The sequence below is a fragment of the Lemur catta genome, chromosome 21 (genome assembly GCF_020740605.2).
Source record: "Lemur catta isolate mLemCat1 chromosome 21, mLemCat1.pri, whole genome shotgun sequence".
Lineage (NCBI taxonomy): Eukaryota > Metazoa > Chordata > Mammalia > Primates > Lemuridae > Lemur > Lemur catta.
The window spans coordinates 33,513,702-33,532,783 of NC_059148.1; the positions used below are offsets into that span (position 1 = coordinate 33,513,702).

At 47.9% G+C, this 19,082-nt stretch overlaps 1 protein-coding gene across 5 annotated transcripts; it reads right to left on the minus strand.

Annotated features, from left to right (window-relative positions):
• Positions 1-1,670: 1,670 nt before the first annotated feature.
• LOC123625648 (CCHC-type zinc finger nucleic acid binding protein) lies at positions 1,671-13,498 on the minus strand. 5 transcript variants are annotated; one of them, XM_045534175.1, is made up of 6 exons: positions 13,330-13,498; positions 6,885-6,961; positions 4,514-4,651; positions 4,321-4,413; positions 3,943-4,144; positions 1,671-2,714 (listed from the first exon to the last, which is right to left on the minus strand). In XM_045534175.1, the coding sequence occupies exons 3-6, from the start codon at positions 4,635-4,637 to the stop codon at positions 2,597-2,599; spliced, it is 537 nt and encodes a 178-aa protein (XP_045390131.1). In that variant the 5' UTR covers positions 4,638-4,651; positions 6,885-6,961; positions 13,330-13,498; the 3' UTR covers positions 1,671-2,596. The 5 variants fall into 5 exon arrangements, with proteins under 5 accessions (XP_045390131.1, XP_045390134.1, XP_045390133.1 ...); XM_045534178.1 differs by lacking the exon at positions 6,885-6,961 and having other exon boundaries at positions 3,943-4,141; positions 4,535-4,651; XM_045534177.1 differs by lacking the exon at positions 6,885-6,961 and having other exon boundaries at positions 4,535-4,651.
• Positions 13,499-19,082: the final 5,584 nt, after the last annotated feature.

A 19,082-nucleotide genomic window follows, 5' to 3' on the forward strand; every position in this document is an offset into this window, starting at 1 on the left:
TGTCTTGTTAAGGTCACTGCGTTTGGGGGTCTTTTCTTCACGACAGTTTAACCTTTCCCGTAAGTACCCGGCCCCAAACTAGTAGTTCTTCCTCGCTCAGATGAGGCTCTCGATATTTGCACGTCTTTAGCCGTTAAATCCCTGACTCTGGGATGCAGAGATCACGTATGGCAGGATTCAAAAAACATTTCCTATGTGGATTGTTCTGGCATCCGCTCCCCCTACAGACTTAACCTGAGTTCCACTCGGAGACCTCTCTGGTTCCCTCTGGGGAAGGGAACTGCATCCCACCTTTGAGAGGGGAATTGGATCCCAGCACTCGGGGAGGCCGAGGCGGGAGGATGGCTCGAGGTCAGGAGGTCGAGACCAGCCTGAGCAAGAGCGAGACCCCGTCTCTACTAAAAATAGCAAGAAATGAGCTGGAAAACTGAAAATATACATAGAAAAAAATGAGCCGGGCGTGGTGGCGCATGCCTGTAGTCCCAGCTACTCGGGAGGCTGAGGCAGGAGGATCGCTGGAGCCCAGGAGGCTGAGGCTGCTGTGAGCGAGGCTGACGCCACGGCACTCTAGCCCGGGCGACAGAGCCAGACTCTATCTCAAAAAAAAAAAAAAAAAAGAATCATCATCATTTCTTACTCAGTGGTGCAAGCAAACCCCCAAACCAACCTCACTTTTGACAAAAACCATTCGGGCATCATCAAGTTAATGTCATTCTATAACAACTTTTTTTAAAAAGGCCCCGTAAAACCAAGTCTCGCAGCAGAGCACTAGCTCCTACACACGCTGCACTTGCACGTTGGCTTTTAATTAGCTTGATTTCCCTGTGAAGTACATTTCCTTGTTGCGCTGCTCGAGCTGTCAAGCTCAATACCAATAAATTGCATCTCATTATTGCCCAGACCCGGGCTGACCTAAAGAGCAACAGCATATCTACCCCATTTGCTGTGTTTTTTAGGTTTTCTTACGTGAGGCTGGATCTCAGGGGGGGAGATGACTCCTTATGCCCCGGCCCCCAAACCTCAAATTTAACTGCAGTTCACAGCCGTGCCTTTGACAACAGCTTTTTGTCTCCTCATGCTATGACATTACTTGCAGAAAACAAACATTTAATAAGCTCAACATCTGAGACGTACACAATCGGCTCAGCAAAAATATCACAGAATGAAAAAATATATGCTATGCAGTGTATTTAATTTCGGGGGGCGGGGAGGGCGGAAACAGTAGAGGACTTCTATGAACTCATCTATAAAGTGAGTTCATTAAACCACACGATTCCTGAGGTCTGTCTCGACCCAAAATCAGAGCCTAGGAAAAAAGACAAGAAACCCAACGTTTTCAGATGCCGACGAAGCCCAGAATGTAAAATGCTAAAAACGCAGCCGCGGTATCAGAACTGTTCCGCGTGAGCACACAACTCGACGGCGTCGTTACGATGGATCACACAGAGAACTTCATACAATTCTGCAGAACAGCTGGCTGACACCGAAGTCCCTAAACCCTACGCAGCCTTGTGACAGCAACTTGTCACGACTGAGTTAGCAAGAGAAAAAAAGAGCTCAAACCGCCGGCTTTCGGTCCTCCACGTTCCCCGCTTTAATATGGCATTTTTTTGTACTATGTACATTAATGAGAATTTTTTAAACAAAACAAAAAAGAACTTGAGTCAAACTCCCCTTCCTCCTCCAGCTTTATTGGAATAGTTTAAAATTACATTTTTTCTATTTTCTAGGACTTCAGTTGCTTTTTCCATCTGACTTTTAAAAACTCATTACTGCAAAGGAAACACAGTTGTCTAGGTGATAATAGTATACAAAAATAACCTCTTGATTTCTGTGAAAATGCATTTCTCTGCAATTCCTGAAGAGCTTCGAATGATGCTAACTCTGAGCGCTGATGTTTTTGACTCCGGGTTTTCGATTTAATCTTTGAAAAACAAAAAATGTCGTTCTAAACCTTTCGTCAACGCCGTCTACACGCGCAGCATCCATGCGCTGCGGGGACGGTTAGGCTTGCACCCCGATCTCTCTCGCAACAGCCGTTATCACACGCATGTTTGTCTTTTTGTTGACTCCCCACTCAACTGTATGTTCTAGGTCGGGCCCGAGACAGATGTTACTGGATGTTATTTAATAGCTACTGAGGTCACACGATCCAAGGCCATCGTTCTGCTGCTAAAAATTAATGTTATTTACGGAAGCTCGTGGATGCTTCCAGAATTCATTTTACCTCCTACGTGGGAACGAGTTCGAGGAGCCCGGGACGGGCTCGCGGTCTGACTCAACTCTTCCCACTCCTCGATCCCTATTCACCAGTGGCACGGAAAAGGGGGCTCTTTAACAAAGCATTATACATAACACCTCTACCAAACTAAACAAACTTTTTTTTTTTTTGTAGTTAAATGCAGAAAGTCGGTTTTGTTTTTTTTTTTTTTTTTTTTTCCACCCCTTTCCTCCTTTTACACGGCAAGTAAAGCTCACTGGCCCGGGAGTTGCCTGTGTGTGTGTGTGTGTGTGCGCCAACCGTCGGCCAGTGAAGAGGATTCAGAGAAAATAATACAACCATCGATCAGAAAAGGAGGGGCGACGGGGGGCACGGTTAGGCGGTGGCCTCGATCGTGCACTCCCGCGCCAGGTGCCCCGACTCGCCGCAGCGGTAGCAGTTGACCTCGCTCGTCTTGCTGCAGTTGATGGCTACGTGACCGGTCTCGCCACACCTGGGGAGAGATCAAAACAGTCTTCACGAGGGTGCTCAGAACAAAGCCGTCTACCTATAGCAACAAGCCGAATAGGGAAGAAATTAAAAAAAAAAAAAAAAAAGACAAACCCCCCCCCCCCAAAAAAAAAAAAACCAAGGCCGCCTACCAAGCAATGATCATTACAGAACACACACCCGTTAATAAGCAAAGCAGTGCATTCTCCAAAGCAATAAATCTTCAGATTAATAAACTGAAGGCCGGAAGGAGTAGTTGGATCACAGAGCTACTCAACTGTACAGCGCAAGCTATGAAACTGAAACTTTTGCCATAAGAGATCAACCAAAATCAAATTCAAAACAAAAACAACGGCCAAGATGTTCTTTTTATCCAAATTAATCTCCTAAGGTTTCATGGGTACGTACACAGCTAAATTTATCTAACTGTACACTTTAAATATGCATAGTTTATTATATTTCACAGGCGAAGATATCTGATTATATGATGAAACAAGATTTATGTATATGAATTACATAGCTTTCTACAAACTCCCTGGAAGCTTCCAATTATTATATAACATTCTATTTAAAAAACTCCATAATCGGCCGGGCACGGTGGCTCACTCCTGTCATCCCAGCACTCTGGGAGGCCAAGGTGGGAGGATCGCTTGAGGTCAGGAGTTCGAGACCAGCCTGAACAAGAGCAAGACCTCGTCTCTACTAAAAATAGAAAGAAATGATCTGGACAGCTAAAAATATGTATATAGAAAAAATTAGCCGGGCATGGTGGCGCATGCCTGTAGTCCCAGCTCCTCAGGAGGCTGAGGCAGGAGGATCGCTTGAGCCCAGGAGTCTGAGGTTGCTGTGAGCGAGGCTGACGCCACGGCACTCTAGCCCAGGCAACAGAGTGTGTCTGTCTCAAAAAAAAACAACCAAAAACACCACCAAAAAAAAAAAAAGACAGACAAACAAACAAAAAAACCAAAAACAATTCCTTCAGATTGGAGAAGAAGGAAAAAAAGAAGAAAAACTCCATGGTCACATAAACTATCCAGGTGCCGTGTGCCCCAAGCTACCGTGGAAGGACGCAGGCTGGAGCACAGAGGGGCTGCTGGTTAGGGATGCCAAAAGGGCTCTTCTGTCTGGTCACAGCCAACTTTCCCCGAATGCACCGATCCACAAGGCCCTTCGTTTGTAGCTAATCACCTGTCTCTAGAAGGATCTCGGCCAGCGGCCTGCCGGCGGCTTACCTATAGCACTTCACTTTGGTGCAATCTTTCTGAATGTGTCCAAACTCGCCGCAAGAATAGCACTTCTGCTCGTCGGCGTGGTCGCAGTCGCGGGCCAGGTGGCCGGGCTTGCCGCAGTTGTAGCAGCACTGCTCCCGCTCCCTCTTGGGCTCCTTGCAGTCTTTGGCGATGTGGCCGCCTCGGCCGCAGTTATAGCAGGCTTCAACAATAGGGAAGGGAAGCGGGCGGAGACTATAACACCTCTGCAAGGCGTCCCTCTGCAGCACGCGACACAAAGCCTCAAGGGCGGGAAATCCCTGCCGGGGCTGCGTGCAGCGGCGCAGGCCCGCTTCCCTCCAGGCTCTGCAGGAGCAGGGAAGCGAAGGGTTAAACACTTACCATCCTCCTGAAGGTCGCAGTCCTTGGCGAGGTGGCCGGACTCCCCACAGCGGTAACAGATGTCTGGGAGAGAGGAGGAGACAAACTGGAAACCTATTTGCAGCAGAAACAAGAAAAGGATTTTGACGGATTAGACCGGTCGTGGTCCTGACGAATACTGGCGTACTGCCAATTTTTGTAATCGACAAAATACCTCTATCCGAGGTAAAACCACCTCTGCCTCGGCTTCTCATCCCGCGGCCGCGGCCCCCGCCGGTGGGGCACTCCCGGGCCCAGTGGCCGGACCGTCCACACTTGAAGCACTCGTTGCTGCTCATGGCTGCAGGCAGATCTTCGAAACATGAGAAACAGCAGCGTCAGACCACGGAAACGACTTTCAACCGTTATTCCCCTTTAAATGGATCTTCGGAAAATTATCCTGGGGCAAAAACTAGCCGACGTATTTGTTTAAAAAAATAATTAATTACACGACTATACACTTAGGCATTACCTATCTACGATAAAGCATATTGGAAATGAAATATTGTAAAACGTTGCATAGATCATACAATTTCTGATCTTTAAAACCACTGACGTGAAGCATGTGGGTATTAATACACATGTCAATACTATTGATGGGGCGATGGGATTTACAGGGTTAGTGTCAAGGAACACACAATATTAGAAATAACTGGTAGAGGCCGGGCGTGGTGGCTCACGCCTCTGAGAGGCCGAGGCGGGAGGATCGCTCGAGGTCAGGAGTTCGAGACCAGCAGGACCAAGAGCGAGACCCCATCTCTACTAAAAATAGAAAGAAATTAGCTGGACAACTAAAAAATATATATATAGAAAAAATTAGCCGGGCATAGTGGCGTATTCCTATAGGCCCAGCTACTCGGGAGGCTGAGGTAGGAGGATCGCTGGAGCCCAGGAGTCTGAGGTTGCTGTGAGCGAGGCTGACGCTGCGGCACTCTAGCCTGGGTGACAGAGCGAGACTCTGTCTCAAAAACAACAACAACAACAACAACAACAAACAGTAATCCAGAGATGATTTAAAGCATAGGTTATTTACAAATACCGCACCATTTTACATTAGCAACTTGAGCACCCAAGAATTTTAGTATCCAAGTGAGGTCCTGAAACCAATTCCCCACGGATATCGAGGGACAGACGTATGTTAAAAATATTAGCGAAATGACCAGGAGGTACACTGAAGTGCTACTACAGCACTGCTAACACTTGAATTTTCTTCTCTCCTCATCTCCCCCCTTTCCAAATGTTTCTGTCATTTTATGTTTAAAACAACACTACTTAGAATTCAATAGACTCCTGTACTGGGTATTATTTTAAAGTAAAAATAAAACTCCCACTAAAGCAAATGGATTTTGTACTTCTTTTGTAACAATCTAAAAATAAACTGATGCTATTCTTAGAAGGAAATGGAGTAGAATGGAATGAAAACATCATAAACTATTTTTCCACACTTCCATATCTAAATATTTTTACCCTACATCCCAGTGTGGAGCAATGGTACACAAAGTAGTATTTTAAATACTCTCTCAAACCTAAGCACCGGTACCATCACCTAGAAAAACATATTGTTTCAATAGCGTAAGACTGACTGGATGGTGGAATTAGCCAAACCAACCGCAGCACCAAACCCCCATAAGGCAATCAGAAAAATGCCAGGGTTCACCTCTTTCAATGATTGTTTAACCATTAACTTGTAGAGAAGTACGGTGACTACAATTTAAGCTAAAGTTTAGTATCAAAAAGTTTCCATTGCCAAATATTCAAAAGAAAAAAACCCAATATTCATTTATTCCAACTCTCCACTATCTGATTGAGGATAAAGTTTTCAGAGGAATCCTTCCATCAACTCTTGCCACTTGACCTTGAATGTATCACCAAAAAAAAAAATTTTATCTGTATGTATGGGATACTTGGGGTTTCACATGCAGTCAAAAGAAACCAGCCAGGCCGGGTGTGGTGGCTCACACCTGTGATCCCAGCACTCCGGGAGGAGGCCGAGGCGGGAGGATCGCTCGAGGTCAGGAGTTCGAGACCAGCTTCAGCAAGAGCGAGACCCCGTCTCTACTAAAAAAATAGAAAGAAATTAGCCAGACAACTAAAAATAGAAAAAATGAGCCGAGCGTGGTGGCGCATGCCTGTCGTCCCAGCGACTCGGGAGGCTGAGGCAGGAGGATCGCTTGAGCCCAGGAGGCTGAGGTTGCTGTGAGCGAGGCTGACGCCACGGCACTCTAGCCCGGGCGACAGAGAGAGACTCTGTCTCAAAAAAAAAAAAAAAAAAAGAAAAAGAAAAAGAAAAATACTGCTCCTGGCACCTGCTTCCTCTCCATGCCCGTTTTGTTCATTTTGCATCTTCTCCAGTTTACAATTAGATCAATAGGAGCACGTCTAACATTGCTCTCCTGAGTTCTTTGCACATAAACGATCACTTACTTTTACAGTGTAATCCAGGCAAGCTGACCAGTCCTGAATATTTCATAATTTACTATTTAAGACATTTCTCTTTAAAAAAAAAAAAAAAAGAAACAAAATCTCTGATTAGCCAATATCACTACCTGTCTCGAAAGCTAAACAAATACTTCCTGACGATCTCTCCTTCAGGCTGCTTTAAAGGGACCTGTTCATTTCACAACTGTAAAGTACAAAGGAAAAATGTTACAAAGGAATCATCAGATGCTTACCAGGGATACAAAGCCAGTGGTTACAATGTTCAGTTTACTTGAAACACTTCTGGAAAGCAAACATTAGCTAAAGTAACATTTTTTTTTTTTTTTTTAAAGAGACACAGTCCCACTCTGTCACCCAGGCGGGAGCACAGCGGTGGGATCACAGCTCACTGCAGCCCCCTACTCCTGCCCCCAAGTGAAAGGGACCCTCCCGCCTCAGCGTCCCAAGAAGCTGGCAAGACAGGTGCGTGCCACCACGCCCAGCTCATTTTTTTTCTTTTTTTCTTAGAAATGAGATCTTGCTATGTTGCCCAGGCTGGCCTCCAACTCTTGGCCTCAAGCGATCCTCCTGCCTCGGCCTCCCAAAGTTCTAGGATTACGGGTGTGAGCCACCTTGTCTGGCCTTTAGTATTAAACATTAAGCTCTACTTTTTCCTACCCTAACTCCCGACTGAAAGTTGGGTAAAACGGCATCATTTCAATATGGACCACAAATTACATTTAAGGCAAGCAGCAAGCATTTCTCCATTTAGTTAAAACAATCCCATTAACACAGTGCCTTATAGGACCGCACTTAAACTACTCTGCAAAAACAGATATGCACCTTTATACACTGTGACAGAAGTCTTGGATGTTGGTTTTGCCATCCACAGATTTTTAGGCGGGGGTGGCATTTTTTAGCCTCACATAATTTTGTTTACTACAGTAAAGGCTAAAAAAAAAAAAACCAGAAGGAAAAAACCCCACTGAGTCTTAAAAGGGAAAAAAAAACACCAGCCTGAGCAAGAGCGAGACCCGGTCTATACTAAAAATAGAAAAATTAGCTGGACGCGGGGGCTCACGCCTGTCATCCCAGCAAGGCCGAGGCGGGAGGATCGCTCGAGGTCAGGGGTTCGAGACCAGCCTGAGCAAGAGCGAGACCCCGTCTCTACTAAAAACAAAAAGAAATTATATGCACAGCTAAAAAATATTATATAGAGAGAAAAATGAGCCGGGCGTGGTGGCGCATGGCTGTCGTCCCAGCTACTCGGGAGGCCGAGGCAGGAGGATTGCTTGAGCCCAGGAGTCTGAGGTTGCTGTGAGCTATTATGATGTCACTGCACTGTACCCCGGAGACAGAGAGGGACTGGGGGGGGCGGGGCCAGGACGTTAACTTTATTACCAGTCCCCAAACCCCCCATCAGTATGACACACGCTTTTTACAGAGGCCTTTCCCACGGGCTTAGGTAACCTGCATGCAATCCGCCTTTTCCTCCCTTCCACCAAGCCAACCCTCAACAGTGAACCAGGCGATCTACGCTGTCACTGAATAACCAACCAGTCCCTTGCAATAGATCCGTCTCTGTAGCAGCATTAATAAACCAACCGACTGCCACCATGTTTTAGAGGTGTACTGCTTACGCTAGAGGCGGGTCCTCCTCCTAATAGTCACCTTACGTACACACATAGCTAAACGTCTTCAGAGAATTCCAGGCTTTTTTAGGACACGACAAGACACAGCCGAGAGTCACGGCTCCACGAGTCTCAGGGCCTCCCGCTGCTCCTGCCTGCAAGTTTGCGGCTCCGTCTTGCTCCCCCTGCCCTGCCTCCACCCGGCACCGCCTCGCCCAGCCTTCCACTGAAATGCCAACTCTATAAAAGAGTCTGGCCGCATCTCCCAGCCTGGAACTCTCCTCAGTTGAGACCCAGGACACCGTGTTGACATCTCATGGCCCCGCCATGTTGCCTTTTGTCAGATTCTTTTCCCAGCAAGTCACCTTTAAATCATCACGCCACCCCCCACACAGTTGTCCTCGCAAACAATGAATCCACTCTGACCACAGACGGTGTGACTGCAAAGATACCTGCCTGCTCTCTCTGTCCTTACAGACGGGACAAGATGAACCCGACCTGGGGTGAGAACTGTAACAAGGTACCTTGTGCTTAATAGATGCTCAACCAAAACCCTGCAAAGGTTTACGTCCTCTGCAGAGTTATTGTTTTCTTCCGCTCTTCCCCCAGTTAAGTTGGATCGCCTGCGGGCAGTTTAGACCGAACTCAGTCCAACACCTACCCGGCAGGTTTACACTGGGGCCGACTCTGCTTACAGTCTATTAATGGAATGGAGAGAAGGTTAAGAAGAGAAAAACGGGCAATTTCCAAGTGAGTTCACGCTTTCAACTCCAGATATCAGACTTCTGTTTCTGAGGTTCAATGTCTGTGGGTCAAATTTTCAAAACACAAACCACTCAAAGAGGTGGCAGGGGGACAGGGCACGCCGGGCAGGGGGAGGGATACCTCTGAGAGTGAAGATGATGCTTGAAAAGACTAAAGACTCACTGTGAGGGGCCATGTATATATATATACTACGTACCACTAAGGTTTGACTGATTTTACAGATTTTGCTCCTACCTGGGCCTTGAAGATTAAATCCTAGAAGCGATAAAAGCACAAAGGGTCTTCAAAATTTATCTTCATTAACACAATCATGCCATACTGTTGATACTCCGAAAACCAGTAAACTACTTAAATCTAACAGTATGCTCGGGACCGTGAGTTCTAATCAATAACAACTCTATCCTAGGAAACACGTTTAAGATAAGTAGCAAGAGGAAGGTTGGGGATCAAATGACACCAGCAAAGCGTGAGGTCATTCTGGCTGCCGCTATTATTTTATACGGTTTACATTTGCGTGTAACCTTATCTTCCCCAAGTTCAGGGTTATCCCTGACTCATCCATGTTGCTGACCTAACTAACTGCTCTTAGACCACAGGGCAGCTTTTGCCCTCTGAATGCGCACGCGCACGGTGCTCGCTAACTCACTTTAGTGCTCCAACGTACCTGCAATCAAAATAAACTACAGATACAGTGAAAGCAAGCAAGACACACTCTGCATTCTGGCCAGGATGACAGAGAACAGAGTACATTGTGGAAAGCAATTCCACAGTTTTTATCGCGGTTCCTGCGTTTACTGCCTGACCTTGGTGAATTCCATCCATTTCGGCCTGCCCTGACCACTTCTGACAGGTTTTAACAGCTGGATAGCTGAGTCAGGTATTAATAAACATATTACCTTTCATCTTACAACCCTGCATAGTTATGTATTCTCGCTCCATATTAATGGGAAGGAAGCTGAAGATCTTATACCAAGTGACTTACCCAAAACCATACAGCCAGGAAGTACTAGATCAGGATTTCAGTTCAACAGTCTGGCTCTAAATCCTCTGCAGAGGCTTAAGAGTTAAATGATAAAGTACACAAAAAATGCTATTATAAAGAGTATATCAGGGCCGGGCGCGGTGGCTCAGGCCTGTCACCCCAGCACTCTGGGAGGCCGAGGCGGGAGGATCGCTCGAGGTCAGGAGTTCGAGACCAGCCTGAGCAAGAGCGAGACCCCGTCTCTACTAAAAAAATAGAAAGAAATTAGCTGCACAACTAAAAATATATATACAGAAAAAATGAGCCAGGCGTGGTGGCGCATGCCTGTAGTCCCAGCTACTGAGGAGGCTGAGGCAGGAGGATCGCTGGAGCCCAGGAGGTTGAGGCTGCTGTGAGCGAGGCTGACGCCACGGCACTCTAGCCCGGGTGACAGTGAGACTCTGCCTCAAAAAAAAAAAAAAAAAAAAAAAAAAAAGAGTACATCAATTTACTCCCTACCTCAAAAAATATCACACCAGGGTACTACCACTATATAACAAGTAATTGTTAAAAAAAAAAAAAAAGGAAAAAAACTACACATCTGAATTCTAATGCAGAAAGTATTCGTTCTGTATTTCTCCTTAGATAAAAAAAAATCAAAGCAAAACTAGAACTGATAACTTTTTATTCACAGTATTCCACCTCCGTCTTGAACTTTAAGCCGAGGCAGATTTTTTTTTTCCCCCACTTAACTTCTTCACCAAAGAACTGAGGACTGTCGCTGCATGTGCGAATACGGGCAGCGTGATTTCACCAGTCCTGTACGGAGCCACTCCAGGGTCACGGCTGTGACACTCTCATATTCCTAATGAACTCTGCTACTCACAACTTGAATTCTGATGCCTACGAGCTCTCTCTTTTTGTTATCCCGGGAGTTTTTTTGCCACGTGAAAACGCGGGGTGGCTCACTGCAACCTCTAGGTGGCATTTCCCCACCCCCTGCGGCATCTACTCAGTGCGACAGTATGAAAGGACTGTGCTCTCCACCCGGCAGGCCGGGATGCCTTGGCATCCGTTGTCTGGCTTTGCACTGACTGTCAGGAGGCTCGGGAAGAGGAAAGGAGCCAACAATTTTTTTTTTTTTTTTTTAACTCTCACTCCTGCAGGGGGAACAAAGCAAAATCTGTGGTCAAGCGTTTTGCCAACAGACCAACCATTCCAATCAGCCCAACGGTGGTTCCGTTGCTTTGAAGCACCTATTTGGTATCTTCCCATAGATACAGGCAGTGTTTTTATTAGGTTTTAAAAGAATCCGGTCTTAAATCAGATTACAAACCCCATTTACGATATCTTAAAAGATCACCCTGCCCGTCCCCGACGTACAATGCCAGTCTGAGAAATGCCCCCTGGTCTTCCACTGAGTTGGCTCAGAATGTTTTACAGAAACTGCGCATCGGTTTGAAAAACATTACTTCTCTTGTCGTCAGTATGAAAATAAATGTGGACCTCTGGTTCCTAAGAAACACTTAAGTTTTGTATCGTGAAATATACGAAGAAAAGTACTCAAATTTATACTGTTAGCTGTAAAAAAAAAAAATTTTTTGTTGTTGCCAAGAGATGCAATTTGGGAAAACTGTTAAGTGCTTAATTCGGCCCTTGGGAATCTAATAAATTATTCCTTTTATTTTCCAGTACACAAAAGACTTCCTTGTGGACAAGAACCAGGCTCAAAAAGCCAAAAACAGCCTGTCCTTTGGACCATGGGACTTTCTAGGTGTTGGATAAGCCTTCAACACAGTAATTCTTTTGAAGCTTGAAGAAAAAAAAAACCTGCCTTCCCTAGGAGACACGCACGGCATCTTACACACATTTTTAAAAATCCCCCAAGCCTCACACTCCATTGACGCTGCTCGAGCAAACAAGTAACGTGAAGTTGCTGATTTAAATTCAAAGCTTAACTCCTGGCTGCAGACGTTAACTGGTTGTGTCTCGCTCCAAAACGAGGCCAAAAGGGGGGGAACCCAGTTTAAAAAAAAATGTCATTTAGGGGCAAGATGGGGACGTCAAGCAGTCCTGTTTTACTTTAAAAGACAAAAAAAAAAACCCACAAATCCAAAATCTTGGCTCCTTCCTCTTACCCTGTCTGTGGGTCCCCAATACGGCCAGTAAAACACACTAACTGAAGTCACAAACGGGCAACGTTTGCTGTTTATGAGACCCCCCCCAAGACCAGACGCGGTCACCACCTTCGGAAGTGCCCTGTGGCTCGGGCCATATGGCTAACACGTGGCAACAACCCGCAGCCTTACCTATAATTTTAAAAAATAAAAAAAAAAAAAAAAAGGGAAAAAAAAAATAATCATCAATATTTCCCCCCTGCCCACCCCGGAAGTAGACGCTCCTGCCATTCGAATACAGGTTTTCACGTTACGGGGGAGGGAAAAAAAAATAATAATAATAAAAAAAGAATCTAAAGGGACGTCGCCTCATGCAACTGCGCGTCTCATTAGCAAATTGGCAAATGACCTCCGTTTAATTAACGCGAGCAGCGCCGCACGGACCACTCGCGGCCGCTGCCACGCTCGGGGACGGGTGACAAAGCCGGGGTTTGGGGGACGTCGGGGCTTTTCAGGGGGGCCCCCCTGCAACTCAAATCGCCCCCCCCCCCCGATCGAGCCCCTGGGCCGGTGGCCACGGAGGACAGGCGACATCGGGGCTCGGGTGACGGCGCGGGACGCCACCCGCTCTGCAGGGCGTCGACCCCCGAGTCCCCGCCGCCCCGCCCGGGCGCGTCCCGCCACCCCGAGCGCCGGGGGGGCTTCCCCGGGGACCCTGCCCGGAGCCGCCCCCCGAGACTCCCGGGCCGCGTCCCGCCGGCTGAGTTCCCGCCAAATCCCCCTCCGCTCCCTCCTTCCGGGACCCGCGGGGCCGCCAAGGGCGCCCCGGCCTCCCTCGCGCGGGGCCCGCGGCCTGGGCGCGGCCCCGGCATCCCGGGGACGGAAGGGGACACCGGGGTCGCCCCCGATCGCGCCGGGGCCGAGGCGGCGGCCCAGCTTCCGGCCTGACGCAGCGGCGGCGACGGCCCCACCGCGGCCGCCATGGCCGCCCCGCCGGCTCCCGGCCCCTCTCCGTCCGGCCGGGGAGGAGGTGGTGGTGGTGGCGGCGGGCGGGGGGGACCCGCACGGCGACGGTCCCCGCGCCCCGGGCCCCCCTCACCTTCGGCGTCGCGGCGGGGACTCGGTCGCAGGCCCCGGGGACAGGCGGCTACGCCGGGCGGCGGCTGTTTATTTTCGGGGGGTCCTCGCCTGCGCCACACGCGGGTCTGCGCACGGCCCCACACACGCCGCTGCACACGGCTCGCCGCCGCCTCGCCCACGCAGCCAATCAGCGCGCGCGCCGGGAGGAGGGGGCGGGGCCTGGCCGGGGCCTCCGCGCGCGGGCCGCCTTTCCCGGCGTGCCCCACGCGGGTTTTTTTTGTTTGTTTGTTTGTTTTTTGTTTTTTTTTTTCCCATCGGGACCCGCGCGCGGCCTTGCCCGCCGGGGTCTCGCCTCCCGGACCCCGCCGACCGGAAGCGGCTCTAGCCCGGCCGGAAGTCCGGGTGTCTCGGCCGCGGTGCGGTCTCCCGGCAGCCGGAGCCCCGGGGCGGCCGGGGGACGCGTCTTTGCAGGCCCTGAGATGTGTTTGGGGGCTTGTGGGAGCCGCGACAGAGCCCGGAAGTCCTTGCTACTGTCACCGCCAGGAGTGACACATCCCCCGCCCCCAATGACAGTGCCCGGCGGGGACGAGGGGCCTGCCCTGGGGGGGCCATGAATGAAGCCAGGGAAGGGAATGTCGTGGCACTGTCGCACGACGCCCCTTGCGACACGTTTAGCACGTTTGTGATGAGTGACATCCCCTGGGGGCGTGAGGGGTCGCAGAGAGGGGGCCAGGAGGGACACCTGGCCTGGGCTGTCACGTTGGCTCTGCGACAATTGCGCCTCGTTACGGAGACTGTGTTGCACACGATCTGCTGAATGCTTCGCGGGGATTCAACCGTGGCGATTTGAACCCGGGTTTAAAGTCGGTTAGGACCCAGGTGAGAACGAGGAGGAGCCTTAAGACGATACAGTCACTCTTTGTATTTTTTTTTTGGAGACAGACGCTCACTCTGTCGCCTCCTTGTTCCCTGGGGGAGGCTCTGACCCTGCCCTCCCGTGACCCTCCCTCTCTTCCCCACGGAGGGTGACATGGCATTTTTTTCTTTTTTTTTATTTTTATTTTTTGAGACAGAGTCTGGCTCTGTCGCCCGGGCTAGAGTGCCGTGGCGTCAGCCTCGCTCACAGCGGCCTCAGACTCCTGGGCTCCAGCGATCCTCCTGCCTCAGCCTCCCAAGTCGCTGGGACGACAGGCATGCGCCACCACGCCTGGCTCATTTTTTGTATTTTTAGTTGTTTGACTAATTTCTTTCTATTTTTAGTAGAGACGGGGTCTGGCTCTTGCTCAGGCTGGTCTCGAACTCCTGACCTCGAGGGATCCTCCCGCCTTGGCCTCCCAGAGTGCTGGGATGACAGGCGTGAGCCACCGCGCCCGGCCGATTATTATGTATTGAGTGCTTACTATGTGCCAGGCATTTGGCCTCGCAGTATCCGCTGAGACCTCACCCTATAATATCCTATTGACTCCCTAAAGTGACAAAATAGGGAACATTATCACCTTTGATAAGGACAATACAAAACACTGAAATAATTTAGTGAACCTTTCTCCAATTATTTGGCTTTCTCTAAGGTCAGTTTCATTTGACCTTCAAATGAAACTCACTCGACTGCAAACTGATTAGAGAAAACCTTCACTTGCAGACAGGTTTAAAAGTTTCAAAGTAAAACCACCCGTTCTTTTCTTTTCTTAAAAGTAGATGCATTCATTTCTTTAAAAAGGCAATTTTGTATCAAGTACCTACCTAACTTAGTTAAACTTGGAACTAAGTAGTGACTAGCAAAATGATGGTTACAATTGTTTCCATGTATTTTACAAGATGTCCTGAAGTTGTTTCTTTTGAGAGCAAACAATGTGTCAAACTTGATTGTGTAGCGCCATAACCTACAAAAATACTTTTTAAAGATTAAAACCAGTTTTTAAAGATTAAACTGAAGAACTACTACATGATAGGGTAAATTAGAATCTAGTATCTAGAAGAACATTTAGTCCGGTCTCAGGATATTTAGTCCAATCTCTTCATTTTTAATGAGAAAAGGAAACCTATAGAGTTGCACAGAGTTTCTGCAAATCCCAGAAAGAGCAGATGTTTTTAACATGAACTAGACTAAGGTACCATCCACATCTCATAAGGGACTTACTGCCTGGTTAATCCAATTAATTGCAGTCCTTGTAAGAAAAGGAGAGCCCAAATCTTATGCTACCCATTCATTCATTGTGTCTCCAGCCCTTTTCTTTGGAAAGTAACACAAATGGCCATTCTAGTTTATAAATCAGTCACTTGTGAGTTTGGCAAGGATAAATCAGTGTTTTTCAATCTTCAGAAATGTGCTCAGACCTCAATTTATAAAACATTAACTTTATTTCTTTTTCTTTTTTTTTTTTCTTTTTTTTTTTTGGAGACAGAGTCTTGCTCTCTTGCCCAGACTAGAGTGCCGTGGCATCAGCCTCGCTCACAGCAACCTCCAACTCCTGGGCTCAAGCGATCCTCCTGCCTCAGCCTCCCGAGTAGCTGGGACTACAGCCATGTGCCACCACGCCTGGCTAATTTTTCTATATATATTTTTTTTAGCTGTCCATATAATTTCTATTTTTAGTAGAGACAGGGGTCTCGCTCTGGCTCAGGCTGGTCTCCAACTCCTGACCTCGAGTGATCCTCCCGCCTCGGCCTCCCAGAGTGTTAGGATGACAGGTGTGAGCCACCGCGCCCGGCCAGAGATTGGCCTTTTTCATTCAACACATTCCCTGGCTGCCAACCATGTGACTGCACGTATCATTAGACCATGCCTTTTGTTGTTGGTATTCCGTGGTATGGACGGGGGTTGCAGAGATTGCTGTACCCCACACACTTATAAGTGCCAGCGATACGCTTTAATTGGTGGCATGTTAGGTCCCAGGCAGAGCACAGAGCACATCAAAACTTCCACCTGCTTGACAGCAGATGCCATGAACCCCTTAGCTTTGCTTTTAGCAGATCCTTTGCCTCGTTTTTTGGAGCATTCAGATCTATCAATTGCATTGTAAAACCAGCCACGTTTTGCAATGATTTGACCGGTCCTTGGAAACTGCTGACATCACGAAGTCCTCCTTCCCTGATGTCTCCATTTCCAACCCAGGGCTGCAGCCAGAATTTAGAATCCTGACTCACCCTTCACCCAGCCCCAGAGAATGCTGATGATTCCGGCACGGTCAATGCTCGCAAAGTGACTTTGAAAATGGGAAATCGCTTTTGGACAAGGCAAAGCCAGTGCAATTTCAGATAATAGTGGGGCTTTTTCTTTTCTGACTTTTTCATCAGCTCAGCTACTGCTGCTCTCTCCCGTTGACGGAAGCGGAAGCCACGATCTTGCAGTCCTGGCTATAAAGTCACGGATCGTACGAGCTGGCACGGCCAATACTGTCCTACTGCGCTCGGTGAATTGTCCCGATCTCCACTGAGCTAGAGCCGGCTGCGGTGCAGTGGCATCGCTGAGCTAACAATTGCAAATTCAGCCCTCCTTCCAATAAATTACCTTCTAAAACAGCCACTGACCCAAATCACCTGAAGTAGCTTATTTCTGTGAATTTTGCAATTCCCTAAACTATCCGTGCAGAAATTGATATACAGGCCGGTCCGAAGGTAGTGAGTTATCTCACTTGATTGTTCACAGTCAGTTACAGACTGAACTCTTTATTCTATTACTTTCCCCCCTCCTCACTACTGCACTTGACTGGTCTTAAAAAAATAAAAGAAAAGAAAAAAGAAAAAAAAAAGAAAAAGAAATTGATATACAAAGTTTCTTATCATTTCCCTTCAAACCACAGCAAAAACAGGAAGGCAAGGACTAGGATTATCTAGGAGCATGGAATGTATACCCACGCCACGCAAATAATGTTAATGAAAATAGGCTGTGGATATTTTCAAAGGGCCGTGGTGAGGATTAAATGAGGCATCATATTTTGTTTTGTTTTTTTTTTTTGAGACAGAGTCTGGCTCTGTCGCCCGGGCTAGAGTGCCGTGGAGTCAGCCTCGCTCACAGCAACCTCAACCTCCTGGGCTCCAGCGATCCTCCTGCCTCAGCCTCCCGAGTAGCTGGGACTACAGGCATGCACCACCACACCCGGCTCATTTTTTCTATATATTTTTAGCTGTCCATATAATCTCTCTCTGTTTAGTAGAGACGGGGGGTCTCGCTCTTGCTCAGGCTGGTCTCGAACTCCTGACCTCGAGCGATCCTCCCACCTCGGCCTCCCAGAGTGCTGGGATGACAGGTGTGAGCCACCACGCCCGGCCAAAGATAACTTTTGAAAATTAAAATCATGGGAAGTCTTTGCAAACAAATCTCATCATTTCATTATCATTGTTTCATTTTCTGATTCTGTATCACAGACCCTGCCCTCAAGGGAAGGCGAGGTCTTAACTCATTCTCGTAGTCACAGGATCGAGCAGGGTGGCTGGAATATAGGCTTTCAATGAACTATTATTCAATCAATTTCATTTTCGCTTGTAGCATTACACCTGAGATTGCCCAATGCGTTCATTGTCCCAAGAGCTGTATTTATTACCTTGCACTTTAGAGTCGCTAAGACTCGGGCATTTTCCACAGGCTTTTCCTGTTTTTTAAGTACCTTCCAACCCGGATTTGCTGGCAACAGCAGTTGGCTTCTGTTTTGTGCTGGGCCTGGCGATGATACGGATAATACATTCAAGGGAATCTGGAATTTCCAGCATCGGTGTTTAGACGAATAGGTTTAAAGTGGAGCTATCATATAAAATGGGAAGGCCGCTGTTTAGCTCAGGAGAGGGGGTGAGTTTAAAATAATGCCCTATAAGTAGTTTTTACACTGTAAAGTCCTACTCAAATGTTGTCGTGAGTGTTACCATGTCAGAAATCAACCCATGGCCGGGCGCGGTGGCTCACGCCTGTCACCCCAGCACTCTGGGAGGCCGAGGCGGGAGGATCGCTCGAGGTCAGGAGTTCGAGACCAGCCTGAGCAAGAACGAGACCCCGTCTCTACTAAAAATAGAAAAAAGTTAGCTGGACAACTAAAAATATATAGAAAAAATTAGCTGGGTGTGGTGGCGCATGCCTGTAGTCCCAGCTACTCGGGAGGCTGAGGCAGGAGGATCGCTTGAGCCCAGGAGACTGAGGTTGCTGTGAGCGAGGCTGACGCCACGGCACTCTAGCCCAGGTGACAGAGTGAGACTGTCTCAAAAAAAATAAAATAAAATAAATAAATAAATAAAATAAATTATGTAATTAAATGAACTAAAAAATTTAATAAGCTTAGAATTTAAAAAAGTCGATATTATCCTATTTTTGCTACGAAAATGGATATAGGCCACATGAAATTGACAAAAATTCTGTTTTTTTTTTTTTTTTTGAGACAGAGTCTCACTCTGCTGCCCGGGCTAGAGGATAAAAATTCTTTATTTCTGCATTAGCCCTGAACCTGGATCTGCTTGTAAATAACATGTTAATTTACCATCGTTCATTTAATTCCTGGCTCCTAGTGATGAAAGAAACGCTACCGTCGCCCACGGGTTCCATGCAGGAGAGGAGGAACATGGAACCATATGTGAGTCAATGGTTCATTCGGCAAACATTTATTGAGCACCTACTGTGTGCCCGGAATGTTCCGGGCACCGGAGATGGCTATAAGGGATGCGGATCCGTGCTCTTAGGGAGTGCACTTTGCAAGGGGTATGCCTGGAGAGAGCTTTGCCAAAACCTGAGCAAGCACACAAACGCTGCCCAAAGGAGAAGGCGGTGTACGGAGGTTACCAGAAAAACCG